Source organism: Morus notabilis, unplaced genomic scaffold, assembly GCF_000414095.1.
Source record: "Morus notabilis unplaced genomic scaffold, ASM41409v2 Scaffold156, whole genome shotgun sequence".
Classification (NCBI taxonomy): Eukaryota; Viridiplantae; Streptophyta; class Magnoliopsida; order Rosales; family Moraceae; genus Morus; species Morus notabilis.
The window spans coordinates 117,541-138,386 of NW_010361538.1; the positions used below are offsets into that span (position 1 = coordinate 117,541).

At 36.7% G+C, this 20,846-nt stretch overlaps 4 protein-coding genes across 5 annotated transcripts; 2 read left to right on the forward strand and 2 right to left on the reverse strand.

Annotated features, from left to right (window-relative positions):
- Window positions 1–260: 260 nt before the first annotated feature.
- On the reverse strand, window positions 261–5,657 carry LOC21406276. The gene is made up of 12 exons (XM_010099967.2): window positions 5,227–5,657; window positions 4,622–4,805; window positions 4,398–4,466; window positions 4,212–4,310; window positions 3,889–3,968; window positions 2,947–3,781; window positions 1,848–2,545; window positions 1,331–1,415; window positions 1,167–1,218; window positions 1,027–1,076; window positions 812–859; window positions 261–703 (listed from the first exon to the last, which is right to left on the reverse strand). Exons 1-12 carry the CDS (start codon window positions 5,481–5,483, stop codon window positions 527–529), a joined length of 2,634 nt encoding a protein of 877 aa, XP_010098269.1. The 5' UTR covers window positions 5,484–5,657; the 3' UTR covers window positions 261–526.
- A 181-nt stretch (window positions 5,658–5,838) lies between these two features.
- Window positions 5,839–9,610, forward strand: LOC21406277 (pentatricopeptide repeat-containing protein At3g06920). Its single transcript, XM_024166866.1, is given in 3 exon segments — window positions 5,839–5,860; window positions 6,453–6,558; window positions 6,656–9,610. Coding segments are annotated over 2 exon segments (2,697 nt in total). The 5' UTR covers window positions 5,839–5,860; window positions 6,453–6,533; the 3' UTR covers window positions 9,328–9,610.
- A 3,982-nt stretch (window positions 9,611–13,592) lies between these two features.
- On the forward strand, window positions 13,593–15,406 carry LOC21406279 (TOG array regulator of axonemal microtubules protein 1). 2 transcript variants are annotated; one of them, XM_024166837.1, is made up of 6 exons: window positions 13,593–13,998; window positions 14,098–14,204; window positions 14,304–14,451; window positions 14,597–14,791; window positions 14,894–15,151; window positions 15,287–15,406. In XM_024166837.1, the coding sequence occupies exons 1-5, from the start codon at window positions 13,744–13,746 to the stop codon at window positions 15,122–15,124; spliced, it is 936 nt and encodes a 311-aa protein (XP_024022605.1). In that variant the 5' UTR covers window positions 13,593–13,743; the 3' UTR covers window positions 15,125–15,151; window positions 15,287–15,406. The 2 variants fall into 2 exon arrangements, with proteins under 2 accessions (XP_024022605.1, XP_010098272.1); XM_010099970.2 differs by having other exon boundaries at window positions 13,595–13,998; window positions 14,894–15,371.
- Window positions 15,407–15,543: 137 nt separating this feature from the next.
- LOC21406280 lies at window positions 15,544–18,567 on the reverse strand. The gene is made up of 4 exons (XM_010099971.2): window positions 17,447–18,567; window positions 16,681–16,946; window positions 16,309–16,518; window positions 15,544–16,126 (listed from the first exon to the last, which is right to left on the reverse strand). The coding sequence occupies exons 1-4, from the start codon at window positions 18,504–18,506 to the stop codon at window positions 15,983–15,985; spliced, it is 1,680 nt and encodes a 559-aa protein (XP_010098273.1). The 5' UTR covers window positions 18,507–18,567; the 3' UTR covers window positions 15,544–15,982.
- Window positions 18,568–20,846: the final 2,279 nt, after the last annotated feature.

Here is a 20,846-nt window from a genome sequence, read left to right on the forward strand (position 1 = left end):
TTTCGACACTTGCAATGGCCTTCTCATTAGATTGAAGAAAATTCCTAAAGAACTCATAAGATAAAATACTACATATAGATACCAAATCAGAGAGTATTGTTTTCGTTATTAGCTTTGATTGCCCAAGAAAAAAGTTTTTTTTTTTTTTTTCTCAAACAAAAAAAAAAAGAAAGAAAGAAAAACTAAACCAAACATGAAGAGGAACCTAGGTTTACATGAAATAAAACAAGGATTCTTTTATTCAGCCAAAAAAAAAAATCTTTCACTGAAGTAATGTGATTCCAATATTCAAAAGAATAACATTCTGATCGTCACTAAAATATGCACAAATTACCAAACAAAAAAGAAACCATAATTTCCATCATCCTTGTGCAATTTAAGTCAACCGTTCACCTTTAGCTTAAATCTAAAAGGTAACTAAGAAATACATTACCAAATTGACTTCATTGTCCACAAGGAGAATTGCTAATGGCCACATTTCAGATTAAAAGATATATTAGCAAAGGGCCAACAAAACTTATTAATGTCAAACAAGCTGCACAACAGCAGCCACTCTTAAGGCCCCATTTTGAAGAAGATCAGGAAGCTCATCAAACAAAAGTGCTGTTCTCCAGCCCCATCCCTTGGGAGCTTTAGGCAAAAGAGTGCCTGCTTGCTTGAAACTTCCAAACACCATAACTTCTCTCTTCGACGGGCAAATCAACTACATGACCAACAAAAAACAGAACAAGGAATGAACAAATTTATCTGGTGCAAGTTTTGTGGCATGTGCAGTGATTCAAAATTGGAGATTGTTTACTTGAAATACTACCTGATATCGAGCGGTAACCTTTTCGCGAGAGTCCACGTACATGTGAACCTGAAAACAGGATATTAAACCACATGTTGGTGAATGCTGAAGTACTAATCAGCAAATTTATTAGCATGAGAGTTTGCAACCTAAATGGCACACAAATTCCAACCCATTTGATAAAGAGTGAGGGAATTTCTAAAAGTTTTAGGCTTTAAGAACTAAGAATGGCTGACCTTTCTAAGGGAATCTGTAATTTCTGCCTTTCGTCGGTGAAGAAATAATCCTGAAATACAAAACAATTGATTTAGAATAGGGGAGAAAAAACAGAATAGTATGCTTCCGAGATAGATTGTTTTCTGGCTGAGAACATTACCCAATGTCCGGCGTCCTTGAGGATCTTCATCATTGAAAGCCTGAACACTAACCTATAAATTGAAAAAGATAAATCCTATCTATATCAGAAAACAGAAAGTGGAATAGTAAAGGCCACATTATAGACAAATAAAGGAAGAGAGAGAGACTGATAGCGACTGATACCTTCCAGAAAGAACCAGCATAAAAAACTTCAGGAGAGTGTTTGACTTGGCCGTCACTGAGCCTATGAACATCCTCAAATTGAACTCTGTGGAGTAGGCAAAGGATTTAGGTGCCATGCTTTCAAGCTTAGCAGTGAAATGAAATTAAAAAAGAACAGAACAACGTATAAATGAATGGTAACCAGGTGATAGATATGGGAAATGCATAACGATGACCAAATGCATTAGATTGGCAACGAAATTGTGCATGACACAAGGATTCAAGTAGAATAGAGCTGCCACTATTTGTCTTATACCCCAATCACTGCAAAAAGTAAGACTAAGTTCTTTCCTATCCTTAGAACTTCAAAAACTTTACCGAGTGTCCTACGTGCAGAACTTGTCAACTAAAACATTTGTGACAGTGGCTAAAAACATCCTAAAATGAACTAGGAAAAAAAAAAGTTTCATCACCAATACAACCAGCAAATATTGTGTCAAAAGGTACAAAAATAACTAAAAACAATAACTCAACATACCCAAAGCGAAAAGGAGGGAAGTGACTTAAAGGTGTTTTCATATCCAACGATATTGAAGAACTATTTGTATTCCCCCACTCAACTCCAATTGCATGTTGTGATGAATGTATCACCGGCACAGGAATACCATTTGTACTTGGTGCGCCTGAAACAGAAGCCCCTGACATTCTGTTTTGCAGATCCATCTCATACCCTCTCTCAGTTTGCTCTCCGTTAATGTTAGCCGAGCTACTCCCTCCTTGGCTTAACCCAACCAAAGCTGTCAACCCACCACCAGACATGTCTCCATTGGGGTCAATTCTGGGCTCTGAATCATCATTCGCAAGAGACTGTTGGCAGTTTCTGTTTCCCATTCCAAAGGGCACACGAGAGAAGACAAAACGTGTTGGAGGCCATGCAGCTGCTGGCACAAAAGTAGTTCCACGTCCAATACCTGCAAGCCCATCAATAGGCCCCCTTACCTGTACTCGTATGGGCCTGAAGAGGCCATTCCCTTCACCTGGAGCAGATTCCGCAACATATACATTTCCCAAGTTGCTTGGAGTATTGTTCTGATCTGGCTCTTGCATGTAATATCCGGAGGTAGCAACCCCTTGAGTGAATCCATATGGTTGTCTGCAGACGCATGCCATACTCACAAAACAGCAACTTTTGCATGTATCAGCACCAATTTCTTGCACCCTCTGACTCAAAAGCATCTATATGATAGCCATGCCACAAAACAGAAAAAAAGATCGTCAATGGCACAAACAGAGACGACCATTAAAAAAAAAATAGTAACTAGAATCAGAAAAAATGTTCAAGCGTGAAAAGTCTAGCAGTTTTAGTTGTCGACTATGTAGAGAACTTATGCAGCCACTCTGCGATGTACTCAATATATAATATTTCACTAGATAATATAACCAGTTTAATATTACATACAGATTGAAGATTTTGATAATCGGCAAAAATGGCTACTGATTTGACTAGAGAACTCAATGAAATCTTATTTCTGTGTTACGTATTATGGAAATTTTGCACGCCATATTGCCTTCTAATTCGCATATTCCGAATGGCAGTAGAGACACAAAATTGGAAGGCAAGCGTTTCAGTAACAGACCTGCAGCCAAAGGCCATCATTTACAGCTTTGCATGGGAATCCCAGTTCCTCGAGCTGCTTTCTCACATTCAAAAGTGCCTCAAAAGACATGTTGCAATACAAAAGAGATCCCCCTTCAAATATGTTAACAAATGCATCATATTCCTCCCCATGAACCCCAACGTTTCCTTTAGCATGGCCTTTGAGCTGTCTTCTGCCTACAGTCCTGCCACCCCATGAAAGAGGAGGCATGCCACATTTTCCCCAATCGCTTGCAATTAGCTCGTTACTGGAAGAGTTGATTGAAGAGCAACTCCTTGAGTAGTCCTCCCTGGCAAGCCAACCAGCGTTATTCAAATGGAAGCATGATTCCTCATCAGATGGACCTTCCGTAGCCTCTCCAGTGGAACCCAATCCACTCGTTCCTAGACCAACTTGCATTTCAGAATAAGAACAAGAGGTTTGTACTGCATTTCTAGCTGAAAATGAGTTATGTGATGAAGACCCTCCGGTACTGCAGGGGTATCCTGGCTCCAACTTTGACTGAGGATATGCAACTTGCTGCACCTGTTTTCTAGAATTAGAAACCCCCGTTTGGTAGTCAACCACACAATCTGCAAGCTCAACTAGAGGACCGCAAGCTGTATTTTGGCTCTCCATACCATCTTTTAAAGTCAAGCTTCCTAGTTCAGATTCCAACCTCTTATCAATAAAACTATCTATTGAATTTTTTCCCTTTGTGCTAGAAGAATCGGAATGAGCATCCATCGCTGCCTCAGAGTCACTTCCCTGCTCAGAATTTTCTTGTTTGCAGAGAGCACATTTTGCAAGGAAAGTGTACAATGCAAGCTCAAACCTTTTGATGGAAAAAGAAAACATGGTCTTATCCAAATGAATCTAAATTGTGCACAATAAAACTGAGCTATGGTAAAAGAAAACATGGTCTTGTTCCCATCTCCTTACCTTTTCTCTTCACTAGGTACCCAGAGTTCATCCGATGTCAGCAATGCATGCAGGGTATGAGAAGAAAGTTTTGGACGCACCTATCCATTTGGTAAAGATATTGTAAAGCGTAGACAGCACATATGCATAAATTAAATAAACGAGTAATACAAAATTCAAGGAAGAAAATGATGTTCATAAAACCTAAAAGTAAAGGAAAATTGGTATTAAGATTTTCACTAACTCTTGTAACAATCATGCTTGTTTACTTCTCTTCTGTTCTAAAATTTGCTTATATTATTGTTTCATCTGGCTCAAGTACGTACTAGTGGTCCATCTTTTACCTCTTTCAACTCCACGGCACCACTTTGACAAAGGTATCCCCAGCAAGCGTTTCTCACACGTTCTCCATGAATGCCGTAGTCTTGGCTCTCTGCAAACACCTGGAAACAGAAGTAGGTGATCTCAATAATGAAGTAAATTGGTACCATGCAGGAACAATAAAAAGAGGCTGAACAGGCATTTCCAACCTGGTAGGATAAGAAGTTTGAGGTCCACAACTCAGATATAATGAAATCCGTGCATATTGCACATAAATCCTGCATGGAAGAAGAACCCGATGTAAACCAAAATGCACATAAAAAAAGTAATGCCACAAAAAAGGGAAAAAGATATTCATCGAAGAGCACAAGAATTTAGAGTACGACAAGAATGAACATCGACCATCATAACTGCCCATGAGGAAAACGTTAACCTGAAGGTCAAGAAAAGAAGCGGCAGCTAGAACACGAAATGCGTTGTTGTCGTTAAGCTTAGGGTGGTGCCCATACAGATACGCCAAAGCCATAGCGATTGCCTCTCCATTCACATTGTTATCATCTATATGCAGGGTCACAATTGGAGCATTGGCTTCTTTCCAAGGACCGTGAAGCATGTTCCTGCCACGCACATTAGACGAAAAAAGATAATTCAGATCATCGTATTCGAAAAATGATACCGAACAAAATTAAGAAAAATTGAGCTTCCAATGCAAAAAGCAAAGCATAACCACTATGGTGAATGGACAGAATCCATTGCAGCAAACTAAATTCTCATCAAAATCAATGCCAAGTTTTCATAAAAAGGATGAAATTTAGCAAATTAAACCTACTAACTTCGCAATTACAATGAATTGTGCGATCACTATTTCAGATTCCAACGAACACGAAAATTCAAATCAAAACACAACCTCTGCGATCAACGAACAAAACTCCAATAATCTTAATTTCGTCAGACTCCCAAATTCAGCAAAAACCGGACCTAACCCTATCGAGAATTACACAGAAGCATTTTTGGCAATGGAGAAAATGAAATTGAGACCTGAAGTAGGGGCTGCGAGAGAGAATGAGGCGGTGGAGGTGGTAGGTGGAGCCCATGGCGTGAACGACGACGTCGGAGAAGGCGCCGGAGTTGAAGCCTTCGATTTGGATGTGGTCGCAGAGGGAGGTGAGGTTACAATCCAGGGCTCGAAGCTCGCCGCTGCTCCGGTCGTTGTCCGAGTGCTGCGAGGGCGGAATCGTCATTTTCATCTGCGCCGGTCCGTACGACCTATTCCCCTTCGGATATTGCCCTTCCATTTATATATGCATTTATAATATATGTATATATATATATTTATATGAAATTTTCCGTTTTCGTTTTTTTCTTTTACGAGATCCTCGGAGCTGAGAAAATGATTGAAATGCCAGACATTGACATTAAATGCAGCGAAAAGAGGCAGAAGAACTTGCTTTTCTTGTCTGAAAGTGAAACGATGGCCAAAGAGAAACGTCTCAAGAACAAGAACCAAGTATCAAAACGCTGCGTTTAAGTGCCGGTGTAAATCGTAAATATACAAACTATTGGGCCCTTTTGAAAAATTAGAATAAGACATGTCGTTTCAATAATGTTCTTTTTTTTTTTTTTCCCCTCTTTCTTCTCCTTTTACTTTACCTTACCTCTCTGTGTTTTGCTTGTAAGTCCACTTCTCTGTGTGAAAGATCATATAAAATGTACGGGAATTTACGCGTTTATTATTATTATTTTTTTTTTGTATTTATAATCCGATTACTTTTGTGAAAAAACTTGAAATTTTGATGAAAGTAATGATTTTTTATTTTGTTTCTGGTGCATTTGTTATTGTTTCTGCGATTTTCAATTGCAAAGATTTAAACTTTTATCATAGAAATCGAACAAGTTTGAGCCTTAGTTATTGTTTTAGCTGGGTTCTTTGTTATCAAACTTTCTTTTTCCTATATTAATGTTGAATGTTAGCTTAAAAAGTTTCAAAATTTCCACTCTTATAATTCAAGTATACATACATACATACATACATGTAAATATATAAATATATATATATATATATAAAGCATTGAATGCCATTCAAAACGACGTATTATATAGTTTTATGAACTCATGGAAAGCTGATTGAATTAGCTTTGTAGATATTCGGTTTTAGAGAAGTCTTGTGCTTGAATATTTGAAGAAAGCTTCTTTTATAGCCCTCTATGTGTTTGTTTAAAGGTCTAACTCGGATTTTTACTTTTTTTTTTTTTTTTGCCTTTCAGAACTATTTATTTTTGTTCTCTGGGGACAAGCATTTGTGAAGTAAACTTTCACTTATGATGGTATAGCTTGGACGTGCATACATGAAGATGTTCTTAAGAAATCGTGGTAAATTAATTTGAACTGATAATGTTCTTGTCTATTGCCATTTTTTCACTTACAAAAAGATTCTATGACCATTTGCATAATTTTATTTTTACTGCAGGAATTATACATCGTTTTGATTTCAAGTACCGTAAAATCTATGATTTTTCTAGACCATTCTCGTCGAATGGATCGTTTTCAGAATCTGAAGGGAAAGTTGTTCCCTTTGTGGATGGGGATGTGCCCGAAAATTCGGTGAAAGCTGAAGGGACAAGACAAGGAGTTGATGAGATATGCCAGATATTGGAGAGTGGTCCCTGGGGACCTTCTCTTGAGAATTCTCTGTTGGTGAATTGTGGGAAACCTCAACCTGAATCCATCATTCGAGTCTTGAGGAGACTTAAGGATGTAAATCTAGCCGTGAACTATTTTCGTTGGTCGGAGAGACAAATTGACGAAGCACATTGTCCGGAAGCATACAATTCGCTTCTGATGGTCATGGCTAGGAGTAGAAATTTCAATTGGTTGGAGCAGATTTTGGAAGAGATGAGTGTAGCGGGAATTGGCCCGTTGAATTATGCTAGTCTTGAGTTAGTTTTAAGCTGTGTCAAGTCACAGAAACTGAGAGAAGCTTTTGATCTAATACAGACCATGAGGAGGTTCAAATTCCGCCCGGCATTTTCGGCTTACACGACTTTGATTGGCGCTCTATCCGCAGCTCATAAAGCTGATCTCATGCTCACTCTCTTTCATGAGATGCAAAAGCTAGGTTATGAAGTAAGTGTGCACCTATTTACAACTGTAATTCGTGTCTTTGCCAGAGAAGGAAGGGTCGATGCCGCCCTGTCCTTGTTGGATGAAATGAAGAGCAACTCGCTTGATGCGGATATTGTTCTTTATAATGTCTGTATAGATTGTTTTGGTAAGGTTGGTAAGGTGGATATGGCCTGGAAATTTTTTCATGAGATGCAGGCACACGGGTTAAGGCCTGATGACGTTACGTATACCAGCATGATAGGAGTTCTTTGCAAAGCTGGCAAATTTAATGAAGCCGTTGATTTATTTGAACAGATGGACCTTAACAGGATAGTACCGTGTGCGTATGCATACAACACCATGATCATGGGCTATAGTTCAGCCGGAAAATTTGATGAAGCTTACAGCTTACTAAAGAGGCAAAAAAGAAAGGGCTGCATTCCAAGTGTGATCGCATATAATTGCATTCTCACCGGTCTAGGGAGAAAGGGAAGAGTAGATGAAGCATTAAGGATTTTTTAGGAGATGAAGAAAGATGCAGTGCCCAATCTTCCAACTTATAACATTCTAATAGACATGCTTTGCAGAGAGGGAAAGCTCGAGGATGCTTTGTGGATTCGGGATGCCATGAAAGAAGCCGGTCTGTATCCTAATGTTATGACTACAAACATAATGATCGATCGACTTTGTAAAGCTCAGAAGATTGATGCAGCTTGTTCAATATTCGACGGGATAGATCACAAAGTTTGCACCCCGGATGAGATTACATTTTGTTCTCTTATTGATGGCCTCGGCAAACAAGGAAGAGTGGATGATGCCTACAGGCTTTACGAAAAGATGTTGGACACTGATCGGGTTCCAACTGTTGTTTTGTATACATCCCTCATTAGGAACTTTTTCAAGTGGGGCAGGAAAGAGGATGGTCACAAAATATACAAGGAAATGGTGCGCCGGGGTTGTCCCGCTGATTTGATGCTCCTTAATACCTATATGGATTGTGTTTTCAAAGCCGGTGAAATCGAGAAGGGTAAAGCTTTGTTTAAGGAAATTAAGGCTCAAGGATTCAACCCCGACGTGAGGAGCTTTTCGATCCTAATCCATGGCCTTGTAAAAGCTGGCTTTGCACATGAGACCTATGAGTTGTTTTATGCAATGAAGGAGCAAGGATGTGTTTTGGATACCCGCGCTTACAACACTGTTATCGATGGATTCTGCAAATCGGGCAAGGTGAACAGAGCGTACCAGCTTCTTGAGGAAATGAAGATAAAGGGTCACCAACCAACTGTCGTTACCTACGGTTTTGTCATTGATGGGCTTGCCAAGATTGATAGGCTTGATGAAGCTTACATGCTTTTTGAAGAAGCAAAGTCAAAGGGTATAGAGTTGAATTTAGTCATCTACAGTAGTCTGATTGATGGGTTTGGGAAGGTGGGTAGAGTTGATGAAGCCTACTTAATAATGGAAGAGTTGATGCAGAAAGGTTTGACCCCCAACGTATACACATGGAATTGCTTGCTCGACGCCCTCGTGAAAGCTGATGAGATCGACGAGGCCCTCGTGTGCTTTCAGTCGATGAAGGACTTGAATTGTGCTCCAAACCATGTAACTTATAGCATCCTGATAAATGGATTTTGTAGAGTTAGGAAATTCAACAAGGCTTTCGTGTACTGGCAAGAGATGCAGAAACTTGGGTTGAAACCGAATGCAATCACCTACACCACCATGATATCGGGACTAGCAAAGGCCGGGAACATAGTGGAGGCGAATAGGCTTTTCGAGAGGTTCAAGGCGAGTGGTGGAACTCCCGATTCGGCTAGCTACAATGCCATGATAGAAGGGTTGAGCATCACGAATAGGGCGATAGACGCGTATGCGCTTTTCGAGGAAACTCGATTGAAAGGGTTCAGGATTCATAGCAAGACTTGTGTTGTGCTCTTGGATGCATTGCACAAGGATGAATGCCTTGAGCAGGCAGCAATTGTGGGTGCTGTCTTGAAGGAAACGACGAAGTCTCAACATGCTTCAAGGTCATGGTAATGTTGTCGTTTTCTAGCATAGATTTGGAGGAACTGTTGTAGCTTAAATATTGTTTCTATACAAGGGTTGGAGAAGCAATTATAATCCTGGAGAGATTTTATTTAATCATATTGAGGCCAAATCATTGTACTACTTGGAGAAGCAAGTTTTTTTTCGTGTTCTTTTATTTTTTACGTATTTGCATCTAAAAGATGCCAAGCATTTTCTAAATGCCTGAAAAAAAAAAAGGGAAAAAAAAGGAAACAAGTTAATTTCAATATTTCAGAGTAGGAATCTGTTTGAACAGAGAAGGGAGAATCAGACTGAAGACACCAGCAAAGATTTTCTTTTTTATTATTATTATTTTTAGATCTACTCTCTGTATAAGAGATTTTTGTAGGTGTTATATTCAAATAAATATTAAATACATGCAATTAGTTTTTATCTTAGAATAAATCTCATTATTTGTTATTAATTAATGTTTGCTTTTCAAAATCTTTTTTTTTTCTGGAAAATCAATATTGGATTATTTATCCAGAAAAAGTGTGCATGTCGTGAAACGACATGTCGATTCTATTAGAGTGCTGGTGGCGAGCAAATAATGTCGTTTTCTAGAATATGACATGTCGTTAGGCTTGACTCTTATTATTTTAATTTTTTTTTTCCCAACGAGATTTAAATTTGCCATGAAGTTCACATCTGATGTCGTTTCCTTTACAATAATTGCTGGGTGAAAAATCAACTCTAAGGCCTCGTTCATTTTACCGATTTGAGTTTAGAATTCTAATTTTGTTACAGTAAAAAGCTCTCAGAAATAATCACATCTAACTTTTTTTGCTATAGTAAAAAATTATCACATAAAGTCACATTTCAATTCAAATTAACAACTCGAATCAGCAAACTAAACGGGCTCTAATAAAAAGCAGTTAAGGCGTTTGATAAATTAGATTTTAAAAGTGTTGTTGCTTTAGTTAGAGTTGTGTTTAAATTATTGATAAATGATAATTTTAAATTGTTGTGGAGACAAATCGTGTTATATTTATATTATAAAAAGTTAATAAAATGATTTTTTTCTAAATTTTGCTACATAATTGCACGGAAATGTTTTATATTATAGGCCAATAGTATTTTAAGGATTTTCATGTGATTTTTCTTCTTAAAACCTAATATAATATTGTCACGTCCCGAAGCCAGAGTTAGTGACGTGAAAACTCGTTTAGAAATTAAACGTAATTAAACCTTTGAAAATATAATAATCAAAATTAAAAGTAAAACATTAAGAAAATTCTCAAACGAGCCTGACATTTAACTGAAATTAAATGACAAGAAAGTTACGGGGTCTTCCGCACTTTCTGATTATAAGAGGTTTAAAACTTGAGCCTCTGGCATCATTCAGGGCTTCACCAACATGATATACAGTATTATACATACATGAACATGTAAATAACATTTACAGACATCAACCACAGTCTATAAATCTAAGGATTCAGAGTTTACAGAATTTACAATTCTTACATTTGTACACCAGGATAAGGAACACTATCTGAGCTACTCAGCGCTGCTTCTAGCGTTGCTTGGGAGGGGCTTATTATTTATAAAACAAATAAAACATGAGCGAAAGGCCTAGTAAGATGTATTTTTTCAAATAACTTTTATAAACAAGTAAATAAATTAATGAACAAGTGAAAAAATATATAAATAAATAAATATAGATATTCAATTCTAACACAACAACTGGAATCTCACATCCTTTTCTAAAAGGAAATATAAACTGGAAATTTTGTATTACAGGCATCAGTAAGTAATTTATCCTATGATATATTACTTACACAACCACAAGCATGAGCCTTATCACCACCGTAGTGGGCCAGTCCGGGTTTCGGGTTCTGCCCCCAAGGATACACTCTCCATATCCTATCTAGGCCATCAGCCGGTTTACCGATTCGCAAGATCTATTGTCTTAAGAAATCATTCATTAAACTTTCTGAAATAGTTCATTATGAATCTAATAGCTAAAATCAAGCTATTGTCTTTAAAATGCTCTTCTTTCACAAACATGTCATTTCTTTAAAACATTTGTAAGGCCAAAACTCTTTTGAAAATAGGCTATCAAAGAAAGGGATAAGGAATCCTACCTCTTAAGCATCAAACCTGTGGTTAGTGTTGCGCTTTCCTAGCCTTCGTTTCCTCGAAGCCTTCGGTTTGATTCCTCAACTATCATTGATACAAAATAGCGCTTTAGGATTCAATTTTCATTCCTAAAGCAATTCAATATCAATTATATACCTTGATTTCCTATTAGTGTGCCTTAATCCAATCACAAGTTTCATAAATCATTCCATGTTTCAAATCATCATTCCAAGGGTTTTAATTTCAAAACATGGATTAAAGATGCTAATCCATCTATGTTAGGTCCCCAAATGAAGCTAATTTGGGTTCTCCTCAAAAACTGAGGTCAAAACGGGATTTTTAAACAAAACAGGGTCAAACCCCGTGTACACTGGCCGACCGGTGATAGAGGGGTTACTCTCCACCGGTCGGCCAGTGGAGAAGGAACCGGTCGACCTGTGGGAGCAATGCAAGATGGCCAACATGGCCGATCCGAAGAAAATCAGCACAAAATCTACAAATCCGAGTTCAAATCTGAAATATTTCAAGGGGAAACAACCAAATCCATGTTCTAGTTACTGAATCAAGTCCATAGAACCAAAAATCTCCAATTTCTACCATAATTTTACTCAAAATCCATTTTGAACAAAAATAGGTTTTTTCTAATAGACAAATCCGAGATTCAAGAGAAGTTTTTCAGAAATCTTACCTCAAATCTTTTTCTTGACGTTAAAAACTTATTGAAATCCTTCTTTGGTTCGAAATCCGGTTGATTTGGCAAAGATTTGAACAGGAGAGAGAAAGTGAACGAGAGAGAGAGTAAACGACAATGAAGGAGAGAAAGAGAGTGCACGGGAAGGAAAAAAAAGAAGTAAAAAGAAAAGAAAAAGAAAAAGAAAAAGGAGAGACAGTCTAGAAAATGTATCCATACACTTATGGAGTGAAAATATAAATACTGAAAACATTTAAATCCCTCAGAAATATTTAATAAACAATAATTAATTAATTAAATCAGATTAAACACACTAATAAATCTTAATTACTTTAATTAATCTCGTTTAATTCCTTAGGGTGTTACAAATATTTATGCAAATGAACATAAATTGTGGAAAAATGTTGCAAAGCCCATTTCTTCAAAATCCATTTACACAACACACACATATATATACACACACACATAAACGTATATATTTCTTTCGTTGATGATATCAAAGAAAAGATAGTTTCTAGAAAAAGTAAGGAGGACAAATTTAGTGATATAATTTTATTATTATGACATTTTAGGAACTGAAACTGCAGCTAAAGCAAAGGTGCAAAGGTGACGGCAGAATTGAAAACGTCAATATAGAACAACGACAACACATAAAAACGACAAGACGAGAAAATAAAACAAAAGGAATAAAACGACGATAAATAAAAATCCACAACAGAAGATTATAAACGACAATATTTTACCTGTGGCTTTCTCAAAACACAATATGTCGTTTTTAAGAACATATGCAAACTCAAACTGACAGCAGGATTGAAAACGACAAATAAAAAATGGCAACACATGAAAAACGACAAGACCAGAAAACAACAATAAAAGAAAACAAAAGGAATAAAACGACGATAAATGAAAATCAACGACAGAATTTACGATTTACAGAGGCCCTTTAGTTTATAAATTTAAACAAAAATTTAAATTTAAATTTTATAAAAGAAAATAGTAAAAAAAATTAAACAGTAATTTAAATTTATAAAAAAACGCATTGTTATTTACTAAAACAAATAATGGAATCAAAATTGAATATCATCATTACTAAAACAAACAAAAAAATAATGCATCGTTATTCTAAAAAATAGATATTTGTGAGCCCGTTTGGTTGGAGAATTCGTTCTCTGATTTGAATCATAGTTTATGATTTATTACAGTATTTTTTCTCATAAAAAATACACGTAAATTAAAAATAATTCTAATCTATATGAATCAAACGGGCTCTTATTCTTCTTAAAAAAAAAAAAAAAAAAAAAGGTATTTGAACTTGGTAGGATTATGATCAAATCCGTTCATCTATAGCTGGGGAGTGTGGATCGTAACGCAGAGCCCATTAACAAACCAGGATTGCCGCGATCATCGCCACGTGTCCAAATGGCCATTGACGCCTCAGAAAATGTAGACGTTACAAAAGCATAAAAGCCCCAACGGCACTTTCCTTCTTTACACCGCCTTTTCCAAATTTAAATATTCTCATATCTTATCAGACTCTCCACCATTTCCTTATCAGAACTTCGAAACCCTAACTTTCTCAATCCAAATCTCATCTGTTCTTTTATCTCTCTGTTTCAATGGCGATGGCTTTGAGACCCATTGACAACGCGCTCCCGACGACGGCGCTGGAGCGGCCCAAAAAGCAAGCGAAAGTCGCAGTTCAAGTTCGGAAACAGCCGGAGTTTTGCACGATCGACGAGAACAAAGCTCCGGAGTTTTGCACGATCGACGAGAACAAAGCTCCGAAAATGGCGGAAAACGCCGATGTGACAGTTGATTACATCGCTTCCGAGAGCCTCCAGCCGATACAAGATCCTGATTCCAAGATTCAAGTTTGTTTCTCTTTTTTTTTTTCTTTTTTTTTAGATTGTTTTTGTGTTTCCGAGAAATTTGATTCGATCTTACCCTAATTTTTTTTTTTCAAATTTCAGAGCTTGATCGAAGGATTTGATTCGAAGGATTGGACTAAAGTGTGCGAGTCACTGAATGATGCGAGGCGTTTCGCGCTCTATCACTCTGATCTTCTGGTTCCTTTGCTGTGAGTTTTCTCTAATGGATGAACAATTAATTGGATTTAAGGCCATTTTGCTAGGGTTTTTGTAATTGTAATATTGGATTGTGTATGGATATGTTTCAGAGAGAAAGTGATGTTGGTACTGGTTAAGGCAATGAAAAACCCTAGAAGTGCTCTTTGCAAGACCTCTATCATGGCTTCCTCCGATATCTTTAATGCATTCGGCGACAAGCTGCTCGAATCATCTACCTCCGAGCCCCTTGATCACTTGGTTTGTTCTTATATTCTAATCCGTTCTAGAAAGAAATTGTTTCATCTTTTAATGGGTATTCAGAGATTTATTGAAAATTGGATATAAATTAAACTAAATTGATTAGCTATGTTTTTGAAAAAATTGGTCAAAATTGTTTTTGCAGCTGGTGCAGTTACTGCTGAAAGCCTCGCAAGACAAACGGTTTGTCTGCGAAGAAGCGGACAGGGCATTAAGCGCAATGGTGGGGTCTTTTACTCCTTTGCCTCTTCTACAAAAGCTCCGAGCCTATGTTAAGCATGCTAATCCTAGAGTCAGAGCCAAGGCTGCTGTGTCCATATCTAATTGCGTCTCTAAGATGGTAAACACTACTCCGTAGCCTAGCGTCTCTCGAGGCTTTTTCAATAAAAACCAAAATGTTTTTGTCCTATCTTGTTTATTCACCATTTTCGACCACTTTCAGGGGCTAGAAGGAATGAAAGATTATGGGTTGGTTAGCTTGGTCCAAATGGCCGCGGGTTCGTTAAATGATAGACTGCCCGAGGCAAGAGACGCAGCAAGGAGTGTTCTGGTTTCAGTACACAACGCCTTTACAGAAAATGAAGAGCAGAAGCAGGAGGCATGGCAAGACTTTTGCCAGTCTAACTTGTCGCCTATCCATCTCCAGTCTGTGGTCAAATTTACAATGTCCTAGAAGGTAGTTTGTGGTAGTATAACACTGGTGTAACAGCTAAATAAGTAGCCCAAAACCCCCTCTTCAATAAATTTTAGACTTATTGGTGTCGTGTAAATGTTGTTTTTACGTGACAACTACTATGTTTGAGATGATATTGTCGTTTGTCGTAGTATAACACTGGTGTAACAGCTAAATAAGTAGCCCAAAACCCCCTCTTCAATAAATTTTAGACTACTTGGTGTCGTGTAAATGCTGTTTTTACGTGACAACTACTATGTTTGAGATGATATTGTTTGCTGTAGAATCTGTTTTGTTATTGATAAATAATAGAATATATATGGTATTGATTTGGTTAATGATTTGCTTCTTCAGTTCTCAAAACCCAGAAGATTTTTAGCTTCGTTCGTAGCAGACAGCACACCCAAATATCAGGCATATTTGGCTAGAATTTAGTACAAGGAATATTCGCTACTGTATTTTCATAATTGAACAATTGGAATTCCGGAAAAAACCAACTATTGAAAAAATCTAATAATAATAAGAAGACAGGGACATTCTGTCTAATTGTGAAGATCAGCAAATGAAGAAAGAACAGACATTCTCGGCCGTTGCATCCCTGTGCTGTATCCCCCCATGCAGCTTTGCCGCTCGGTTCCATCTTCATATTCCAGCCACTAGCAGGAAATAGCACATTGCTGACTGACTTGCTAGTCAAACCCTTCAATTGTAATAAAGGAGAGCAAAGGGGAAGTCAAAGAGCAAAGCGCCATCTCAATATCAACAATCAGCGCTGATCAATCTCTAAAACCAATGACATGTTGATTGGTCTGCAAACTCTTTAAAACAGAAAAATCAAGCTTTTTTTGCCTCCACATCCTACCGAGCACTTTGAGTTTCTTTAATCAAAGCGTGCAAAGCCATCTCGACATCAGCAAATGGTTGCCCGACATACAACTGAAGCTGACCCTTCTTAACAACAATTACCTTCCATTTCTTTGAATTTAGTGCTGCATGAAGTTCCTGCAAAAGGTATTTTGTTTTAGACAACTAATTCCGCAGACCAAACTTTGCTGCAGCCTAATAATTGTAGACTTTCATAGGTTCATTACCATATATGCCACCTTGTATAAACATGTTTACACAAACGTAAGAGAACATGTGTAATTTATCTAAAGTCGTAGAGAATAGATTAGAGCACTTACTTTAACTGATAGAGGAACAATATCAGCCCTGACATCACCCAAATCTTCAAAAAAAGATTCCAATAGAAAACAGAAGTTATTGGCATCACCACGGTCCTCAAAAGCAACAGTATAAGAAGAATCGTTCTGTTTATGAGTTCCGGTATCGAGCTTTAAGGTATAAAGTCCTCCAGTTCCCTTAGGATCAGATCCTCGGTGCATAAGAACAACCTAAGACAAGACATGCATTGTTGAGTTCAACATGTGAGAAGTTAGGCCAAAAATTGTATGGTCTAAAGTAGAGAAAAAACAGTAGCAGAAACACCATTTAATATCGGAAAACTAGTTATGCTATGAGAATTTAAAGCTTGATAAAAATGTCCTTTCACGTACTAGAACATAAGGTAGGTTCAGCCACCACATATCAGCCTCAACATTTGATTGCTTCTCGGGAACTTTGTTGGGTGCTAGTTTCTTTTCAGCTTCTTTGAGTCTTGAGCTTCTACTTCTACTCAAGACAGGATGCTCATTGGATTCTTCCACAGTTTCCCGGTTTTCTATCTCAAAATTTCGGTCATTTTCCACTCCCAACTCTCTTGACGTTGTCAAATTTGCTACTTCAACTGAGGGGTTTTCGGGTCTACTCTGCTGAACAACACCTAAAAATTTAAGGAATAACTCATAGTTGTGCTTTCTAGCGGGGAAAAAAAATCTACTGTTTGTAGCATAAATGAACCTTGCAATAATTAAGAAACTTCAAAAACGAAAATATGTGTGTGTTTGGATTTGAAAGTGGAAAACATAGTTATAAGGCCAGAAATTTGTTACCTTGATCTTACAGTTTGCTATCGATATAAGCATACATCTTAAACTACATTCAGACAAGAAAATACAAACTTGAATTCCATTTTAATCGATCTTAAGGTAAAGCTAATTTGCTACAAGAGACCCTTATAAGTGCCTAGACAAACTCTTCTAAAAGCAATCAAATGGCATACATAGAGACTCAAAAACACCGAGCATACAAAACCATAATCAAACAAACAATCTACAAGAAAGGCAACAAAAATTAGAAGCAGACATTGTATTTGAGCAAATAACTGATACAAAAGAAGACTAACAACAAATCATGACTCATCTTATAATTTAGTAACATTACCATTTCTCGATTTTCCTGTCTGACTCGCTTCCTTTCCATCATTTCCCCTTCTCATCCCTTTGTCCAAATTCTTCCCATCATCCCGTGACACTCTCAATTTTCGAACCACCAATCTTCTCCCACCCTCCAAGTCCCTCTCTTTCTGAATTTCTTCATTCAGTTCTTCTTCTGATACTTTTGAGCCACTCATTTTCCCCTTTGACACCTTATGCTTTTCGGAATCTCCGAACCCCTTTGGACCCTTACTCGGCTCGGTCAAAGGGCTTCTAAACTTAAGCTTCTTCTTAAACATAAGAGTCTCATTTTCCTTTCCCACATCCAAACCAGCCTTCTTCTTCGTCACCTCATCTTCAACCTTCCCATACTTGCTCAAATAATTCACATATGACCTTGGCAACTTCTCCCTAGTGGAATTCAACCCTTTTTGCAACTTCAATAATCGCTTTTCAATCTCTTTCTCAATCCCAATTTTAGTACCGGACTTCAAACTCTCACCCTTATTCTTCTCAACTTTTCGCGCTTTCCTCGCCATCGCTCTTATTTTTTCAATTTTCTCTTCCAATTCAACGTTCGAACGCAAAATTTTCTCATTTCCATTCAGCAAAACTTTCCCGTTATCCAAACTATCAAAATCCCCATCTTTTTCCTCGGAATTCGCAGTTCCCAGTACCCAAACAGAAAGAATGGTCTGAAACACGAAAACTCCAATCAAATACACGCCGTACCTCACGAAAGACCGCCCGGAAAATTCGTCAACGCCGGCATGAAGAACCTCGGACGACTGAAATTCCTCGATTTTGTCGTTTTCCAACGGAACGGCCGCGTAACTCTCGTCGTTTTGCTGGGGAGGAAGCTCTGGGAGTGGGTTTTCGGGAGGTGCTGGGTTGTAGGGTTTGGTTATGGTTTTGAGGATTTTGGGTCGCAGAGAGTTTCTTCGCTTTGTGAGTTTTGCGGATTTTGATGGAGTCGCAATACGAGCGAATCGGAGGAGTTGGTTTTTCGTGGAGTTGGTAATAGTTGGTCGGAGGAAGGAGAAGGAGACGGAGTTTGCAACCGCCATTGGTGGGTTGGTGTGTGAAGCTCAAGCCATTTTGCTGTTTCGAACTGTTCAAGTTTAGAAACCAAAATGGTGACAAGTTCAAAATAGTTCAAAAAATGGCAAAAAAAAAAAGAGGGTAATTGCGCGGTGCACCTTGAACTTATCAATTTTAGTAAGTTGTGCCTTGTTCATTTCAGAATTTTTAATTTTAAGTTTTTATAATAAATTTTTAAAAAATATCACATTTTAATTTTTTTTGTTACAATGAAAAGCTCTTATAAAATATCACATTTTAATTCGAATTAAAAATTTAAATTTACGAAGTGAAACGAGACCTTGGTCTCAAATTTTCAATTTTAGTTAATTTGACCTTGTTTATGAATATGTTGCAATTATGGTTGAATGGCTAAGCTAATGGGCCAATGGCTAACCTATGTTGCAATTATGATCCACTAATCCATTAGTAGATGAAAATTGTTCAAAATTTTTACATACGTGTACCCCCAAATTTTCGTTAGTTGGTAAGTTATACTTTGAACTTTTCAATTTTTAAAATTTAGATCTTAATTGTCGTTTATAAGTTGACGTCCATTATTAACTAAACTGCTTTTTTGAGGATTAGAATGTTTACATCGTATTAAATAGTCATGATAATGTTCATAGCCTTGTTGAAAAGGGTTAATCTAAAAAATAGCCTTTAATTTTAGGAACAGTCTCAATCTTTTTTTTTAAAAAAGGTAAAATCATTCTTATGTTAGTCTCTATAATGGTTAAAATAAACATATTCCCGTTTGCAAAAACAATCCATCTATTGACATTATATTAGAAAGTGCATGGAAAACCACATGTAAACTGCTCCTGCTTCGTCACTTAATGCAGTTTGGCAGCAATTTAGACATGATCAGCATTTGGAAGGAAAATTTCTGCATTCCAAACTTTTTGGCTAATCATATTACAACTGAAAAATGTAATAAGCAAAATATGATAATTCAGGTTGCCAAGTCAAGTGTAAGACCTGTATATTCGCATGATGTTTTTATGAGCATGAATGTTGAATGACTAAGAGGACGTTTAGTTGGAGGATTCAAATCATGTGATTCGAATTATTTTCGATTTACGTGAATTTTTTGTGAGAGAAAATACTGTAACAAATCATGAATCATAATTCAAATAAGAGAATGAATCCCTCTACCAAACATCTCCTAAGAAATATACAGAATTCTCCTTATTGTTGGTGTTGTGCTTTTGAAGTCTATAACATTCACAATTTGCTTATAGGAAATATGACAAATATTTAAACTGCCGCAATTTTTTTGCGAATCTAAACTTGCCAATTTGGTAGAGAAATATATATATATATATATATATATATATTTGGCTTTACAAAATAAAACATGTCGCATTTGTTCACCCCATGAGGACGAGGTCTATATTTTCTAAACTGCCAATGTCAGATATGAAGTATTACCTAGGCTGGGGTGTCTGTTTATCAAACAAAATGTGTTTCTAGATCTTTTTGACACATCGAGTCATTGACATATATATTTACCCTTAAAGCCAGTTATAAGAAAGAGAAAAGACACCGTGTGTTTAGAACCGTTTTTAAAAACGGTTTTCACGTATTTTAAGAAGTAAAAAATTAAAATAAAAATGAAACGACGTTTGTTTAGCAAATGTTTTAAAAACGAAAACAATAAAAATAATTTTTGTGAAGGAATTAAAAAACAGTTGAAAATTGTTTTCACTTTTCTATTTTCATGTTTTAGTATTTATCAATAATATTATAATATATTAATTAATAAACACGATTTTATTTTTTTATTATACTCAAAACAATTTTTTAAAAATCCAACCAAATACAATTTCAAAATTACTCTCAAAATAATTCTCAAAACAATCTCATTTTTACTCTTTATTAAAAATAAAATTATTTTTAAATTAATTCCAAACACACCCTTTATTTCTTCATATTAATATGAAAGACGCACCATATTGTGAAGAATATATTCGGGTGCGTTTGGAATTGGTTTCAAAACGTTTTTGTTTTCTGTACGAAAATGAAAATGAAAACGTTTTTATTTTCATTTTGGAATCATTTCTGAAAATACGTTTGGTAGTTTTATTCTGAAATTGTTTTCAGTTTTAAAAAAACTGAAATTGTGTTTGGTGGTTTAATTTTTGAAAACATGTAATAATATTTAAAATATTAAATATTAAATAAATAATAATATTAAATATATTAAATAAGTATATTAATATAACATTATATATGTTACTAGAAGAAAAACGACAGTCGAAGAAGAATGGTGAGGTGGCGGCCCGCGCAGACGGGGGGCGGCGGTGGCGGAGGTGGGTGGCGGT

Bases quoted from the DNA above. Each gene is read 5' to 3' on its own strand.
- LOC21406279 (XM_024166837.1), top strand. From the start codon at position 13,744: ATGGCGATGGCTTTGAGACCCATTGACAACGCGCTCCCGACGACGGCG. The intron at 14,205-14,303 runs GTGAGTTTTCTC...GATATGTTTCAG, and splicing joins GATCTTCTGGTTCCTTTGCT to AGAGAAAGTGATGTTGGTAC. The intron at 14,792-14,893 runs GTAAACACTACT...GACCACTTTCAG, and splicing joins CTAATTGCGTCTCTAAGATG to GGGCTAGAAGGAATGAAAGA.
- LOC21406280 (XM_010099971.2), bottom strand. From the start codon at position 18,506: ATGGCGGTTGCAAACTCCGTCTCCTTCTCCTTCCTCCGACCAACTATT. The intron at 16,519-16,680 runs GTACGTGAAAGG...GTCTTGTCTTAG, and splicing joins TGAACCTACCTTATGTTCTA to GTTGTTCTTATGCACCGAGG. The intron at 16,127-16,308 runs GTAAGTGCTCTA...TACCTTTTGCAG, and splicing joins TTGTTCCTCTATCAGTTAAA to GAACTTCATGCAGCACTAAA.
- LOC21406276 (XM_010099967.2), bottom strand. From the start codon at position 5,483: ATGGAAGGGCAATATCCGAAGGGGAATAGGTCGTACGGACCGGCGCAG. The intron at 4,311-4,397 runs GTTGGAAATGCC...TTCTGTTTCCAG, and splicing joins CAAACTTCTTATCCTACCAG to GTGTTTGCAGAGAGCCAAGA. The intron at 704-811 runs GTAGTATTTCAA...TTGGTCATGTAG, and splicing joins AGGTTACCGCTCGATATCAG to TTGATTTGCCCGTCGAAGAG.